We start from the raw sequence: 15,320 nt of genomic DNA, 5'->3' as shown, positions 1-15,320 counted from the left end.
ATTATTTCAATTTGATTTAATTATTATTATTTGAAATGATCACAGTAAAGGCAGTGCAGTTTTAAATGTTTTTTTTATAAAGTTTTTAATTTTATTCTTTAAGTAGTTGTTTTATTGTAGCAATAGCAGCACATCTGTAAGTATAAGATTAAGTATTTTTATTTTCCCTTTTATAATATAATTTTTTGTAGTTTTATTTTTTATTATTATTTATGCTGTAATGTTATTTCATTTACTATTATTATTATTTTAATAATACATGTTATTTAATTGAAACATTTTTTTATTTAATTTAATGATTAATATTAAAATACATTTAACTGTATTATAATTATATTCCATTATTTTTATTTAATAATTATTATTTAGTTTAATTGTATTATTATTTGATTTCATTAATCTTTCATTTTTAATTATGATTATTTTTTTTAAATTTTAATATGATAATGTCACGTTATGATTATGATTAAATGGTAATATTATACAGTTACAGTAGTAACAGTGTTTCCTGGAAAGTCTGCGCTCGTGCAGCTGCTGTCGCTGTGATTTCTTCCGGGTTCTCTCTCTCTCGCTCTCTCTCTGTGTGTGTGTGTGTGTGTGTGTGTGTGTGCGCGCGCGCGTTTGTTGTTGTTTGGGATTATAATCGTCATCTCGTCGTCACCTGTCACTTCTGCGGCGTCGGCGACCGCGTTTACACCGATTTTACGGCAACTTCACCGCGACTTTGCCATGTTTTTACCGGCTTTTACTGCGCGGTTTGTGGCTGAAGAAGAGGAAGCAGTGAATCACTGACACCTGCTGCTGCTACACACACACGCACACACACACACATACATACACGCGCGCGCGCTCGCGCTCGCAGGCACAGGTGAGGACACACACAGGTGACACTCTCGTGGATATTCGCCTCAAACTGTGGATTAAAACCGCGCTCAGTGATATTTGTTGGCCGCGGTCTTCGGTATGAAGGTGACGGTAACCTTCGGGGACACCGCGGTTGTGGTTCCCTGTAAAACCACCTGGACCGTCCGCGATCTAAGCGACCAAGCCACGCGCAGGTACCGGAGGATTCTCGAGCAGGTACAGGTGACCACACACACACACACACACACACACACATTTGATTACTTGAAAAGTCTCATTATGATCAATACAAAAACACAAATAAAGTATAAAAGTCCATTCCAATCATTCTTGACATTTTCATGAGCAAAGGTAGGCAACATGGCTGCTGTGGTCACGTGACACGCCTTCACGCGCCAGGTTACGTTTTCAAGGTTTGAATTTGAAACTGAAAACAACTTCAATATTTAACATTTTCAGCCTCATTAAACGAGTAATGTAAAGTAAATCAGAGAATTAATGAATCATAACTTCATTTTATGGATGTTTTATGTAAAGATGTAAAGGCGTCAAAAACATGAGCCATCCAATGGTTTGGACCCATTTTCTTACACTTACGACTATTACAATGCTTTATTTTGGTTTGTAGTTAATTCATTTTACTTTTTTGTGGTTTCAAAATGATTAAATCAGCATTTCCCTAACCTTTTATAAAAAAAAACACAACCCGATTCACCACATAAATTGTGTATAACTATTTTACCCACAAATATCATATGTTTCATAAATTAAACGCATGTTTAGTTTTTTTTTTTGATGACCCAAAAAAATTCTCCGGTGTCCCACCTGTGTGTCCTGACCCAGTCTTTGGGAACCACTGGATTTATCTACTTTTTTAACATTTTAAAACCTGTATTATGATTATGTTTATCATTTAAAGTGACGGTACAGGTTTATGTAAATAGATTAAATAGATTTTAGCCACTTTACTCAAGGCTCTTTTCACATAACCTCATTATGTTGACTGTATTTTAAGAATTTATTTGTCACTTTATTATAAAAATTACACTTTTTCTCACTGTTTGACATTTTTTTTCTGCTCTAAAATGAAGTTTGCGTCACTTTCTAAAACCAAACCCCATAGAGAAAATCACAGGGACACAGGAGCATGTTGATCCACTGCTGCCTCCATCAGTAAATTCAAACGTGTTGTCATGTGACTTTGGCTTTTAAAATGATTTGTTTGACTTTATCTCAGTGACACAAACTGACCACACGAGGCAGCAGCACACCAGTTGCCCCTGTGTCCCTGCGAGCTAAAAACGCTGATTTTCTCAATGGGGTCTGGTGTGGGAGAGTGAGCCGTTTATAAACTGAAGTATTTAGTAAAAAAAAAAAAAAAAAACATGTTCTTTAGATGTCATAGACCCACAATGCAGTGCAGCAACAGCACATTTTGGCACTTCTGGACACGACGACCTGTTGTGACGGACGTCTAAACCTCTGTAAACACAGCACGCGTCCCAGGATTCCAGCTTAGCGTGCAGTGGACACTCCAAACAGATGCTATCTCACTCACACACACACACACACACACACACACACTGAGGAACCACTGGTGTTTTCTTTCTCTCTGTGTCTGTGTTTGCTGATGTTGCACATTAATCATTCTGCCAACGTTGGCCTTTTTATTAATCAGCAGCGGCGTGAGTTGCACGCTGTCGCGCCGCGATAGCGCGCTAATGTGTGTCTTTGTCTCGGCGAGGCCGTGAGTGTGAGTGTTTTCTGGCTGCAGCCTCAGCTGTCCGTCTCCACAATGGCTCCCAGTTTAAGCCCCGGTATCTCGGCGGGCAGGTGGAAGTTTACTGTTGGATGTCCCGCGGTCGTGGACGCGCGGTGGCGGCCGACAGGAGGCTTTGTCCTGTGAGTGATTGCGGATTAGGATTGGTGACAGGTTCTGGTTCTTATCGGTCGGCTGCTTCTCCCCTCAGCCTCCTGCCTCCTCTGAGGTGAGCTCGGCAGCGTCCCCGCCGGGTGATTGGACGGCTCAATGGATCGCCTCCGCTCATGTAAGACACCTGGATTCAGAGACGCACAGTGGAGCTAATCTCGCTCAGTGTCCACTGAGCTGTTATGTCTCTGCTTCACTGAATGACAGAGCCACAAACCCTCTCCATCATCATCATCATCATCATCAAGATCCTGCCAGGCACGGGCCCATATACTCACATTTACTCACCAAAATCATTGCGGCTCATGATAAAATCTGCTATGTAGATTCTATGGAGTCTTCTTTGGTCGGTTTTTACTTCTACGTCAGGTTTATAGATATAACTAAAGTTACAAACATCAAAAAAAACATCCCTAGTGTTACCAGAACACTGTTAAAAATGTCAATAATGTGACTTAAATGACTGAAACACAAGTTACAAAATGTAGTATGACTAAAAAACATGTTGCTAAAGCTACACATTTTAAATCACAAGGTCCTGGAATGACTGTAAAAATGCAGCTCCCCCTTGTGGCACTTCAAAGTAAATGTCCTGATTATTTTAAAGCTCCAGGCTGTAACGTCTGTCGCCTAGAAACATCACTCGTGTTCCATTTGTAGAAAAATGTGTTTAAATTTAAAGCGGAATGTTGCAAGGCTGTTGCCAAGACTAAGCCGAGTCGGACTAAGCCGGACTAATGACATTTACATGACATTTAGAAAACTGAATTATTGCCTTATGCTGTGTTTAACTGCATAAGACAAAGACTAGTCGGACTAAGACTAGTCGGACTAAGCCTAGTCAGAATTATTGTTTTATGCTGTGTTTAACTGCATAAGACAAAGACTAGTCGGACTAAGACTAGTCGGACTAAGCCTAGTCAGAATTATTGTTTTATGCTGTGTTTAACTGCATAAGACAAAGACTAGTTGCACTGAGACTAGTTGGACTAAGCCGAGTCGGACTAAGCCGAGTCAGACTAATGTGTTTACATGACATTTAGAAAACTGAATTATTGCCTTATGCTGTGTTCAACTGCATAAGACTAGTCAGACTAAGCCTAGTCAGAATTATTGTATTATGCTGTGTATAACTGCATAAGACTAAGACTAGTCGGACTAAGGACTAAGACGTGTGTACATGACATTTAGAAAACTATTAAACTAAAATGATCTGACTTTAAACATGTTACAGGGTTCTTACAATAAAAACCCTGCATAATTCAGCTTTTACTTTTACATAACATCGTCCTAAAGTGTAGAAGTAGCTGAAGTTGGCGAGCTGCGAGCGCGTGATCAGAAAAGCGTCGAGGCCTTGATTGCTTTTTTCCACAGAGCGTGTTAATTAGCCGCTGCCGCCGCTGCTGCTGCTGCTGGACAGTGACTCGGCGTTGCTGCTGCTTGGACAGTGACTCAGCAGTCTGCGGCTGGCCTCTCCTCATGGACGACGGTCCAGTTGTGAAAGTGCCAGAGAGACGGAATTAAAGAGATGTGAGCGGCTGCTCCTGCCAGCACCGTCCACTTACTGCCCACGCTAACGCTGTCACGCTAACCGCTGTCAGCGGGGACACAGACCAGTGTGTGTGTGTGTGTGTGTGTTTACGCTAGCTGCAGACCTTCCTAATTAGCAGTTTATTTTAATGTGATCTCAGCTGTGAGTCGACACATTCAGCAGCTTTCATCGCGTCTGTTAGCGATGAAAGCTAACACGCGCACACACACACACACAGTCGCGTCTCATTATTCTGTGATTTTTTTTAAATCAAATATTTTTCCATATAATTGGAGCTTTGTTCTCCTGAAAGTATAAGATTGTGGAGGTTGTGTCAAGATTGCACCTCGGGTGTGAAGTTTTATTAGTTATTGGAGGGAAAAAAAATAAAATAAAAAATCACATGTTAGTTCCCATCTGTCATCTCTTTAAGTTTTGTTCTTCGTCCACAGGGATGTAAAATAAAACCAAAAGAATAATAAATTGTCTGTCAGGGCCGTGCCAAAACTAATATTTGTCACACTTTGTCTCCAAGAAACAACAAATACTTTTTATAAATGTTTTTAAAAAAGTATAAATATTATATGAGTTTATAACAACTTTAAAATAGAATAAGACTTTTATGTCAGGGTCATCTTGTTTTTCTACGGCAGCCTGAAAGGACAAACCAGTCAGAGCATGTGAGTCAGTCGCACCACTAGGGGTCAGGTTCTTTACTCCTTTTATGACAATAAGCAGAATATTTTTGGTAGAACTACAACAATTAATCCCTTACTTTCGAGTGCTAGTAAAAAATTAAATTTTTGTTATTTTCTCGTCGGTAAATTGTGAGAAAATGACGAAAAATTTGATCAAACCTGGAAAATGATGATGTTTTAATGATTTCTTTGTTTTTTTTTGGAGCAAAGAAACCAGAAAATATTCACATTTAAGAAGCCGAGAAATCATAGAAACCTGTTTTTATTCTTTAAAAAACACTCAAACCGATGAATTGATTGTTTCAGCCCAAACTTAAATATTCTACATTTTTTGCTGCTTTTAATGCCAGTAAACTGAATATCTTTGCTAGCTGTGCGACATTTAATCAATTACCAAACTATCTTTTTAATATTGTTGATTTATCAGTTTGAGTACTTTTTAAAAATACTTAAATTTCAGCTTCTTTATATGTGACTTTCTGACATTTTTAGTGAGTAAACAACCAGTAGATCAATCAAGAAAAGAATCAATTATGAAAATGTGGACAAAACGGTTAAAGGACGTTGTTATTGGGAGGTTTTGGAAACACAAATTGTGATTTTTCGGCCTTTTCCTAACATTTTATGACCCAAAATAAGAGATGAGTTGAAGATTAGCAGACCTAACCTTTGTTTTGTGCACAAAACTGTTAAAGTAGTTTTTTTTCCCGACAAAAGACACGACTGATAATGAAGATTCTCGTGTGTCTGTGAGTTTATTTCAGAAGTTGTAAGTTGATCAGATAAGAAGAATGGGGGCAGACAGATAGTGAGTACCTGTCACGGATAATCACTCATGTAATTGCATTTATTTCAGTTCATATGTTATTAGGGAGTCATTTTTAGCCGCAGATTAACGGGAGAACGTGGGCGAGTTCAAAGGTCGAGGCGTCCTCCTTCTCATCCACTCCACTTCTTTATTTTATTTTACTGTCACGGCTAAATCCACACCACTGTGTAATTACACATCCTTGTGAGGATGAGAGCGTGAAATAGCCGCCGCTGTCACCGCACTAATCGTCCGCGGTGCTTGGAGTAAACGCTCGGGGACTTAATCTCGTCGCCGGGAATTTCCTCGTCTAACTGTCACGCTAATTCTCCGTATTGACTGGAGCTGCTTTTGATGCAAACATGATGCTTCTCTGTTGTTTGTTTTCGTGGATTCTTGTCGCCGCACACACTCACGGGAAACAAACGCCGTCGTGTGAGAGCTTAAGCTCGGCCTCATTAACACTGTGCTCTAATAATCCGCCGCCACAGCGAATTAAAACAAGTGTGATGCTGCCCCGCCCTGTTTGTTGTTGCTGCCGACGCACTTCCACTCTCACGGCGTCAGGAATGCCGGCGGTCATTCCGGTCGGACCGGTTTTCCCAGGCCAGGTTTTCCAGACGCCTCCGCTACACCGGTTTCATCATCTCTGTCCCACACACATAAACACCCCTAAATATAGCACGGTCTTCTGTCTAGACTCACAGTGGGAATCTGTAGGCGCCGGATGATTGGATTACGGTTATAATTCAGATTATTAGAGTGCCTGCTTTAGCAATACACATCAATGAGAACTCCCTAGAGTTCTCATCCTGCAGTTTTGACAAAAAAAAACTCCACACATCCCACATCAAAACGCGTGGTTTCATCGGGAATGGCGTGCTATGACTTTTCGGAGCGCTTCGAGTAACCATTGCGACAAAAATTGCAGAATTTCCACATACACACGAATGGGGAAACAGTCGAAAAAACTATTTCAATCCAGATCAATTTAGAGCGTCACCGTGTCGTCACACTTTAACGTAGAGACGTGGTTGAAACTTTAAACTGTCACAAGACTTTACTGTTTTCTCACCTAAATCAAAAAGTTGATACATATTAGGGTTTTTAAACGATCACAGTTTAAGTTTTGTACTTTTTTTGGGACGTTTTCAGATCTTATGAGTGTGTATTGCACACTCTAGCTGAGGTCTGGGAAAATAATCTCTAAACAAACTCCTGCTGCCCACAATTTCCAACCTACACAGACATTTTTTACACAAGTGTTGCTATGGTTGTCGTCTAACCCTGTGTGTTGTTTTCATTTTTCTAAAAGCGTAGAGTTCTGCTCAAACCTCCCATTGACTCCCATGTTAAAACTCAGCTGTGGAGTTTTTTTTAAAAATGAAGACGAGGGTGATTTTCAAACTGTCATTTATGGGTCAATTCTCACCTGTTTTTCACAAATGTGAATGTGGGAGCTGCTGAAAGTCTCCTGACGCTCACGGACATAAATCTAATCTGTATCATCAACTGCTCTTGAAATATGACAACTTTAAAAAACGCTGCTTTCTCGGTTTTTCACCAGTTTTGGACAGTGAGAAATGGGTGTTGGGAGGGGGAGGGGCTTGTGCTGATTCCACAAAAATACTACTGTCTCTAAATACGTCAAGTTTTAAAGGTTCAGTCCACCCAGCAAGAAGCAGGCGCCATCAGAATGTTCTAGATTATGAAGTAAATGTATAATAAAGACACAAGCACATCATTTATAATTATCATACATGTATCCTTATGTACACGGACCAACATGCCGTGTATATAATATAGAGTCGTTGTTTTATAGTTTTTATAGAAAACAAAAGGACAAGTGACATCAACAAAGGGCAAACACTCTCCATAATTCATGTTTGAGAATTCATCCATTCATGTCTGAGGTTTACAGTGATTCAGCAGAAGCTTGGAGTCTGCAGCTGTTCATTAATCTGCTGACGTCGTCTCGTGTCCTAATTTTTCATTTCTCTTCGTTTTTCTCTTAGTTTAACACCAGGAGCAAAATATGTCAAACATTATGTTTTAAACTGACGTACAAGTCTGTTACCAGATCATGACTTTGGTAGAAGTTGAAGTCACTTTGTTATGATGTTACTGAAGTAAAAAAGTCTTAAAGTTTATAACATTTACTGTCGTAACATAACAAAGGTCACACTGAGTGTGAAACCAGTGTGGAATGTGTCCATCATCATCATCATCATCATCATCATCGTCAACACGGCTCCTGACAAACTGGAAAAGTTCCTTCATCTCACTCTCAAATACTTCAAACAGGCGCTTGTTCTTCTGTAAAACGGGTGTTTTTTTTTTTTTAAACCAGGGGTTCCCAAAGTGAGGGTCAGGACCCGCATATGGGTCGCGGGAAATGTTTTTAGGGTCCCACAATTTATTTTTATTTTCTTTTTAATTATTATTCCAACCTTCTAATAATTAAGACCTTGCGGTATATGTTTTAAAATGTAGAGATGCAGTATATGTTACCCAAGATGCCGATAACCGATACCACCCGAAGCCACAGTTGCCCAAAAAAACAGCATTAATAATTATCAGTGTCATTTTTTTAATGATTTTTACGTCAGTATGTAGAAGCTCTTCAACCAAAATGATATTTTTAATGCTAAAATATAAATATTATTGTTATCCGTGAAATTTCTAATTTACCATTTTACAAAAAAAACTTATTATTTCTTGATAAAGATATAAAATTATAGTTATTTTACTTGCATTCACATTCCGCTATGTGGTATCGTATAGGAAAAGTGTCATCGTTCCATCCCTCGATTTAAACTCTCATCCACACACTGATCTCATCTTATTCAATTTAGAAAATATAGATAAGAAGCCCGAGCTGAGATGCTAACACGAGTTTGTTTGTGCTTAGCATGGAGATCCTGCAGTGAAAACACACCACTTGGAATACGCCGAGGGAGGAATCCTGGACATGGACGACCTGCTGAGTGATCTCGTGGAAGACCGAGACAAGGTGAGGACCATTCGTCTTGGTTTATGTAAATCGGGTGTTTTAAAGTATGAGGGACAGTAAACTGCAGCAGGGTGTGTGTGTGTGTGTCACTTTTATCCCGGCTCAGAGTCTGCTTTGTAGATTTGTTTTGACTCTTCTCTAAAGTCTCAAACCTGGCAGGATGTCAGAACATGGAAGAAACAAGGAGTTCCTAAATCCACCTTGGTTATCTTGTCACTCTCCTCTCCTCTCCTCTCCTCTCCTCTTAAGGGTGACTGTGGAGTCTCTCTGAATTAGAAAGAATGCGTTTGACACTTTTTCATCCTTTACCAGCTAAAAAAAAAACAGTTTTTTGAGTGTTTTGTAAGCGCCTCACTCTTCCACACCAAACCCCATAGAGAAAATGAGTGATTTTAACATCACCGCACACAACAGCACACAGGAGATGTCGATCCACTGCTGCCTCCATCAGTGAGTCCAGGTGTGTTGTTGTGTGACTTCTGCATTTGGAATGCTTCATTTAAATTCACCTCAATGACACAAACTGACCACACGAGGCAGCAGTGGACCCGCAGCTCCTGTGTCCCTGTGAGCTAAAAACACTGATTTTCTCTATGGGCTTTGGTGTGGGAGAGTGAGCGGTGTAGAAACATTCGTTTTCAGTGAGGAAACCTTTGTCTTACAGTGAGATAAAGTGACAAACACGTTCTTAAGATGTTGTACACTTCTGAAGTTAGTGTTCTGTTAGTAAATCCTGGCAAATCAGAGCGGGAACGTGACCCCATTACATTCCCTTTTGATAATTTCCCTTAATGAATTCCAGAGATATGCTAATTAGCTGCCCCAAATCCATATTCATAAACGCGGTGCCGGGGCACATGATGAATTACTAACACTTAGTCAACAAGGAGATGTAGCACTGCGTGTACAGTGTGTGTGTGGAGATGAAACTGAAGATAAAATAAGTGTATAAAAGTGTATAAAGTGTTGTTTTTCATTCACCTCAGAGTGACAATGAGACATTTACATCAGGAGCACGGTCTGCTCGACTGAGGCGGACATTTTGGACCGCCATGTTTTTACGGTAGCCCACAACGGACAGTTTTCTACGTTCAACAACACACTTGGATATTATTAGGTATTTCTTTAAAGTAGAAAAAGAACATGCTGCGTTCCATTTGTGGTCAGAACTCGGAAATATCACTTCTGTCATATTTGCTTCATAGTAAATCAGTCGCACACATACAGAGGTACCGCTTCATTTAGGGCTGAAACTGTCGCTCCATTAATCCATTATTAAATGAATCGTCAACTATTTTGATAGTTTTATTATTCTGTTTCAGTGTTTTTTCAATAATTCAAACAAGTTTTCAGATTTTTCAGCCACTTAAATGTGAATATTTCCTGCTTTCTTTGGTCCTTATAATCAAATAATTTGTGGATCATTTTCTGACATGGTTTGGACCAATCAAGTGCTAGATTAACCCAGAATATAATCGACGGATGAATTGATTGTGAAAGTAACTCTTATTTGTAGCCATTGTTTATTTAAAAAAATCACAAATTTCAAAATAAAAGCATTTGTGTTCAAATTGAATGATGTACATTTGACTATAAAAACATCTTTATGATGCAAAATGAATTGTAATTTAAAGAAAACCCCATACAGAACTAACTCAAGGTTGTTATCGACTGGTGGTGCTGGTTGTCCAGTCAGACACATGATGGAATTATTATCACAAGATCTTTATCTAATTTGTCAGACTTTAAAGACTCACTTTTTCTAAAGCCTGAACAGTCTCTCTCTCTCTCTCTCTGTCTCTTGCTCTCTCTCTGTCTCTCTCTCTGTCTCTGTCTCTCTCTCTGTCTCTCTCTCTGTCTCTCTCTCTGTCTCTCTCTGATGATGCAGCGTCACAGATGAAATTCCACTTTGGCATTTGATCAGAATTCTTTCACTCTCTTTGTTTTCCAGCCGACTCTTCTTCTTTTTCCAGTAGAACCTGCAGCGTGCAGGAAGTTCACTATTTACCTTCATATTTCTGCGTCCACGTGTATCCTCTTCCTCCTCCTCCTCCTCCTCATCATCAGCCGTTTTATTTAGCCTTTGTTTTTGCCGCTGATGAAAAGATAACAAAGGGAACAGGACGAGTGTGTGCGGTGTTCACGTCCGTGCCAATCACCTGACTTATCAGCGAGCTTCCAAACGGCGTGAGCTCTCGCTGATTAATGAACCGCGCCTGGCGTTTTTTGATTAGCCCCCACTTCCTTTTGTTTGTCTGGATGTTTTATTCTCTCTCTGTCTCTGTCTGTCTCTCTCTCTCTCTGTCTCTCTCTCTCTGTCTGTCATCTTTAGCACGTATCTGTTTGTCTTTGTCGTCTCATTGTGGCCGACGCTGTTCTGCCGTCAGTCACGCTGCGAGTCGCTGTGACGCTCCGCCGTCGCACAGCGTGGGCCCTCTGTTAGCCGCGGATGCTAATGAGAGATAATGGCGGGCTATTTGTCTGCCCAGTGGTTAGCTTAGCCGCGAGGACACATCTCTTTATGTGGAGGGTTAGCCTCAGTCTGTTATCACACACACACACACACACACACACACACACACATAGATGAGTAGCGTAGCATGTTAGCATTAGTGAGTGTGTCTGGATTAGCACCACTGGTGGTTGATGAGGAGATTTCTGTGATTTGATTACAGTACTGACACACACACACACACACATGAATATTAATGAAGTGATGAATGTGAAGGAGTGAACAGGACACTGCAGACTGACGTGTGAGACCACGGGTACTTTGTCCATAAAGACACTGAAGCTCCTTGATTCTCCACTCTCACACTGAGTGTAAACGTGTGACTTTCCTAATCCCGTCACGCCAAATCTCATCCAGCATAGGAATTAAAGTTGGGGAGCATGACGTCTCGTCCTAAGTGGACTGTCACTCCTCGTTCCATGCCCGTCGTCCCCCGGCACGGACCTTGTTTTGACGGGAAAAACACACGCGTTAAAAAAGCCTCAGTGCAGCCAGTGAAAAATCTAATTTCATGGGAAATTTACTGAGGGAAAAAAACCTCTGGAATGATTTCCTCCATCTCTCTTTAATTAGCTCTCTTAATCACAACGCCTACAAGGCACTGATGAACCTCCTGTGCCGTGCTCTGGTTGCCGGAATGTAAATGTTCTCTGAAATGTCAGCCGCTTGATTTCGAGGCCATCTCCCATCATGCATCTCTGCCGCCTCCATGTCAGACGCGAGGCTGGAACATTGAAGCTGTCATATAGAAATAAGTGTGTGTCTTTCATGGAGTAATTACCGCTTTGAAAGTGATCACTTTTAATTAGGGTACATGTGAAATAATTTTTTAATAGTTAAAGGGGAAGTGGATGATAGTGGATCTTAAGAATATCATTTCCACCTTTTCTTTGCTGTTAAACGACCTTTTTTGGCCGGAGACTCTCTCACACCAAACCCCATAGAGAAAATCAGTGATTTTAGCTCCCGGGGACACAGCAGCTGCTGGTCCACTGCTGCCTCGTGTGGTCACTTTGTGTCACTCAGGTGAATCTGAACGGAGAATTTCAAACTCAGAAGTCGCACAAAAACGTATTAGAACTTAATGACGGAGGCAGCGGTGGATCAGCAGCGTCTGTGTGCTGTGACGTAAAATCGCTGCTTTTCTCTATGGGGTTTGGTGTGGGAGAGTGAGCGTCTTCAAAACAGTGGAAACGACTTGAGTTTCCAGTCAGAAAAGTCAGTTAAAGTGTGAAATAAAGCAGCGAACGTGTTCTTAACTTAAGCAGGTTAGCGCTTATTAGGTTAGTCTTTTGTAAAGTGGCTGAAATATCCGTGTTCCCCTCCTGGCAGCCGTGTTTTTGGGAAGAGTAATCGTCCTTGTCTCTGAATGTAATTACAGGCAAACGGGGCGTAGCGTGTGTGTCGGAGGTATCGATAATTGAATACGATCAAGTTTGAGTTTGAGCGAAGGGAAGCGGGGGGTCGGGGGGTTCGAGTCAAGGTCGAGTCTGATGAGATGTGATCTAATCACCGTGTGTGTGTGTGTGTGTGTGTGTGTGTGTGTCCCACTGTGCAGCCGCTCAGTTGTGATGTGATCTGATCTGCGGGTAACACACACTTAATCTGACTTAATGTAATCCACTGTATGTTGACTGCAGATTTGAATCAGCGAGGACGAATTAAAGCCACGCCACGTCGGATTTCAACCTTCAAATAATGTCTTCAACGTTATCTTGATTGTTTATCAACTTATGACAGGGTGAACGTAACCTCTGAGTTATAGGAGATGTGCTAACATTAGCCTTCTTTAAGCTCTATGAACTACATGCTAACATTCACGTTCCTAAAACTCTGGGATATACATGCTAACATTCCTGTTCTTGAAGCTCTGCAAGTTATGTGCTAACATTTGTGTTCTTTAAGCTCTGTGAGCTACGTGCTAAAATTAGCCTAATTTCAGCTCAGGTGCATGTACTAACATTTGCGTTCTTGTAGCCCTTTGAGTTACGTGCTAACATTAGCCTTCTTGAAGCTCTGGTAGCTATGTACTAACATTAGCCTTCTTGAAGCTCTGGTAGCTATGTACTAACATTAGCCTTCTTGAAGCTCTGGTAGCTATGTACTAACATTAGCCTTTTTGAAGCCCTGGTAGCTATGTACTAACATTAGCCTTCTTGAAGCTCTGGTAGCTATGTACTAACATTAGCCTTCTTGAAGCTCTGGTAGCTATGTGTGCTAACATTAGCCTTCTTTAATCTCTTTGAGCCACGTGTTAACATTAGCCTTATTTAATCTCGGAGGCAGCGTTCTTAAATTGATGTATGTTACGTGCTAACATTAGCATTCTTTCAGTTCTGTGAGCTATCTGCTAACATTGGCCTTCCATAAACTATGTGTGCTACATGCTAACCTTAGCCTTCCTGAAGCTCTGTGAACTACCTGCTAATATTAGCCTTCTTGAAACTCTCTGTGCCATGTGCTAACATTAGTTCTGTGAAAGCTACATGCTAACATTCACATGTCCCCTTTTGCTTACACAGCTCTCAATGTAATTCATGGGAATAATACTAATAATGTTAGTATTACTAATATTAGTAGTATTATTAGTGCACATTATACTTATTTTATTCTTATTTTCGTAGCCACAAAGTCGAGTTTTCCCCCCCATGTCATGTCTGTGGCTCCATAACAATCACATGGTTTCCTCTAAGCTCCTTATGAAGTCTCAAATATTTATCACCCCTTTTTACACTTTTCAGAAATATCCCATATTGTGACAAAAGCTCCATATTCTACTGGGAAATTCTAATTTAGTTTTGAGACAATTTAATCTGGAATGCACAGCGTGTGCGGAGCTGCAGCTGCAGCAGCGACGCCGCCGCTAACCTTATAGAATAAATGTTCTCTTTTTCGGGAGGAGGATAAAAAAAAAAGAAGAATAAAATCAATTAAGTCGACAAAGGGAGGAAGATAATGGCTGCTGAAGTACGGCTGATTTATACTACACTGTCTGAGTGTGAGTGTGAGCTGAGGATGTATAGATTATGAGTGGAATGTGAAGATTATGTGATGAGGCCGGCCGTGCTTGTGACATTTTTCTAATCAGTGCACTTAAACCTCATGCTCATCACCGGCCTTTCATGCGGCGCCGCGCGAGCTGACGTGACGACTGAAGAAGCCAATCAAACGTATAGTTCTCGGCGGCGTTGGACGGAGGAGAAACGAGGGTGTCGCCGAGCGTCGGAGGCTAATCAGCAGCTCGTCTGCTCCTCGCAATCACGTCCCATTCACTGAACTCTTACTCTCCGTGTTTCTGAAGGAACGGCTTCATGTCAGAGGGGCCGACGTCTGACACCTCGCAAATGGATTATTAAAGAAAATCAGCAGATGGAACAGAACACACGCTTCATCTGAGGTCAGGGGACAGAAGTGGGATTATTATTTTAGTCTGAAGAAACTTCATCAAAGTCTAGAAACTAAAGTTAATGAGACCACGAGTGCACCATGCAGGTTATTGTTGTTTTGTGTGATGAAAAATCAGCTAAAAACAGATAACAATTCAGGATTATGTCTGTATTCTTGTATTCTTCATTTTCCATCATAATTCTCACTTTTATCTGAGAATTCCGACTTTAACCTCAGAAATCCGGCTTTCTCCCTCAGAATTTTGACCATTTCCTTCACAATTATAATCTTATCATTCTGACCTTTTCCCTCAGAATTCCGACTTTAATCCCAGAATTTCCCTCAGTATTATCACCTCGTTGCAGATATTGTGACAGATCTTGTAATCTGAGACGTCATCTCATCTAAAGTCGAGCCTCAGTTCATTATTCAGACATTATTCAGTGTTTTTGATTTAAAACAAAGCATGAACACATGAGAGAACATGAATAAACTAATCCTGCACATCTGTGATTTATAAATGGTTTGATTTTAATTCAAAAACGATTATTTATTCAAGATTAGTTCAAGTTACACG

At 40.6% G+C, this 15,320-nt stretch overlaps 1 protein-coding gene across 1 annotated transcript in view; it reads left to right on the top strand.

Annotated features, from left to right (window-relative positions):
* The first annotated feature begins 832 nt into the window (after positions 1-832).
* The window catches only part of pard3ba (par-3 family cell polarity regulator beta a), a 142,098-nt gene continuing 127,610 nt past the window's right edge, over positions 833-15,320 (top strand). Inside the window, exons 1-2 of the mRNA XM_058651980.1 lie at positions 833-1,080; positions 8,743-8,844. Of these exons, the coding sequence (XP_058507963.1) occupies positions 964-1,080; positions 8,743-8,844 (219 nt within the window). The 5' untranslated portion in view covers positions 833-963. The remainder of the gene's footprint in view (positions 1,081-8,742; positions 8,845-15,320) is intronic.

This window comes from Solea solea, chromosome 2, assembly GCF_958295425.1.
Source record: "Solea solea chromosome 2, fSolSol10.1, whole genome shotgun sequence".
Lineage (NCBI taxonomy): Eukaryota > Metazoa > Chordata > Actinopteri > Pleuronectiformes > Soleidae > Solea > Solea solea.
This window is presented reverse-complemented; position numbering and strand designations above follow the sequence as displayed.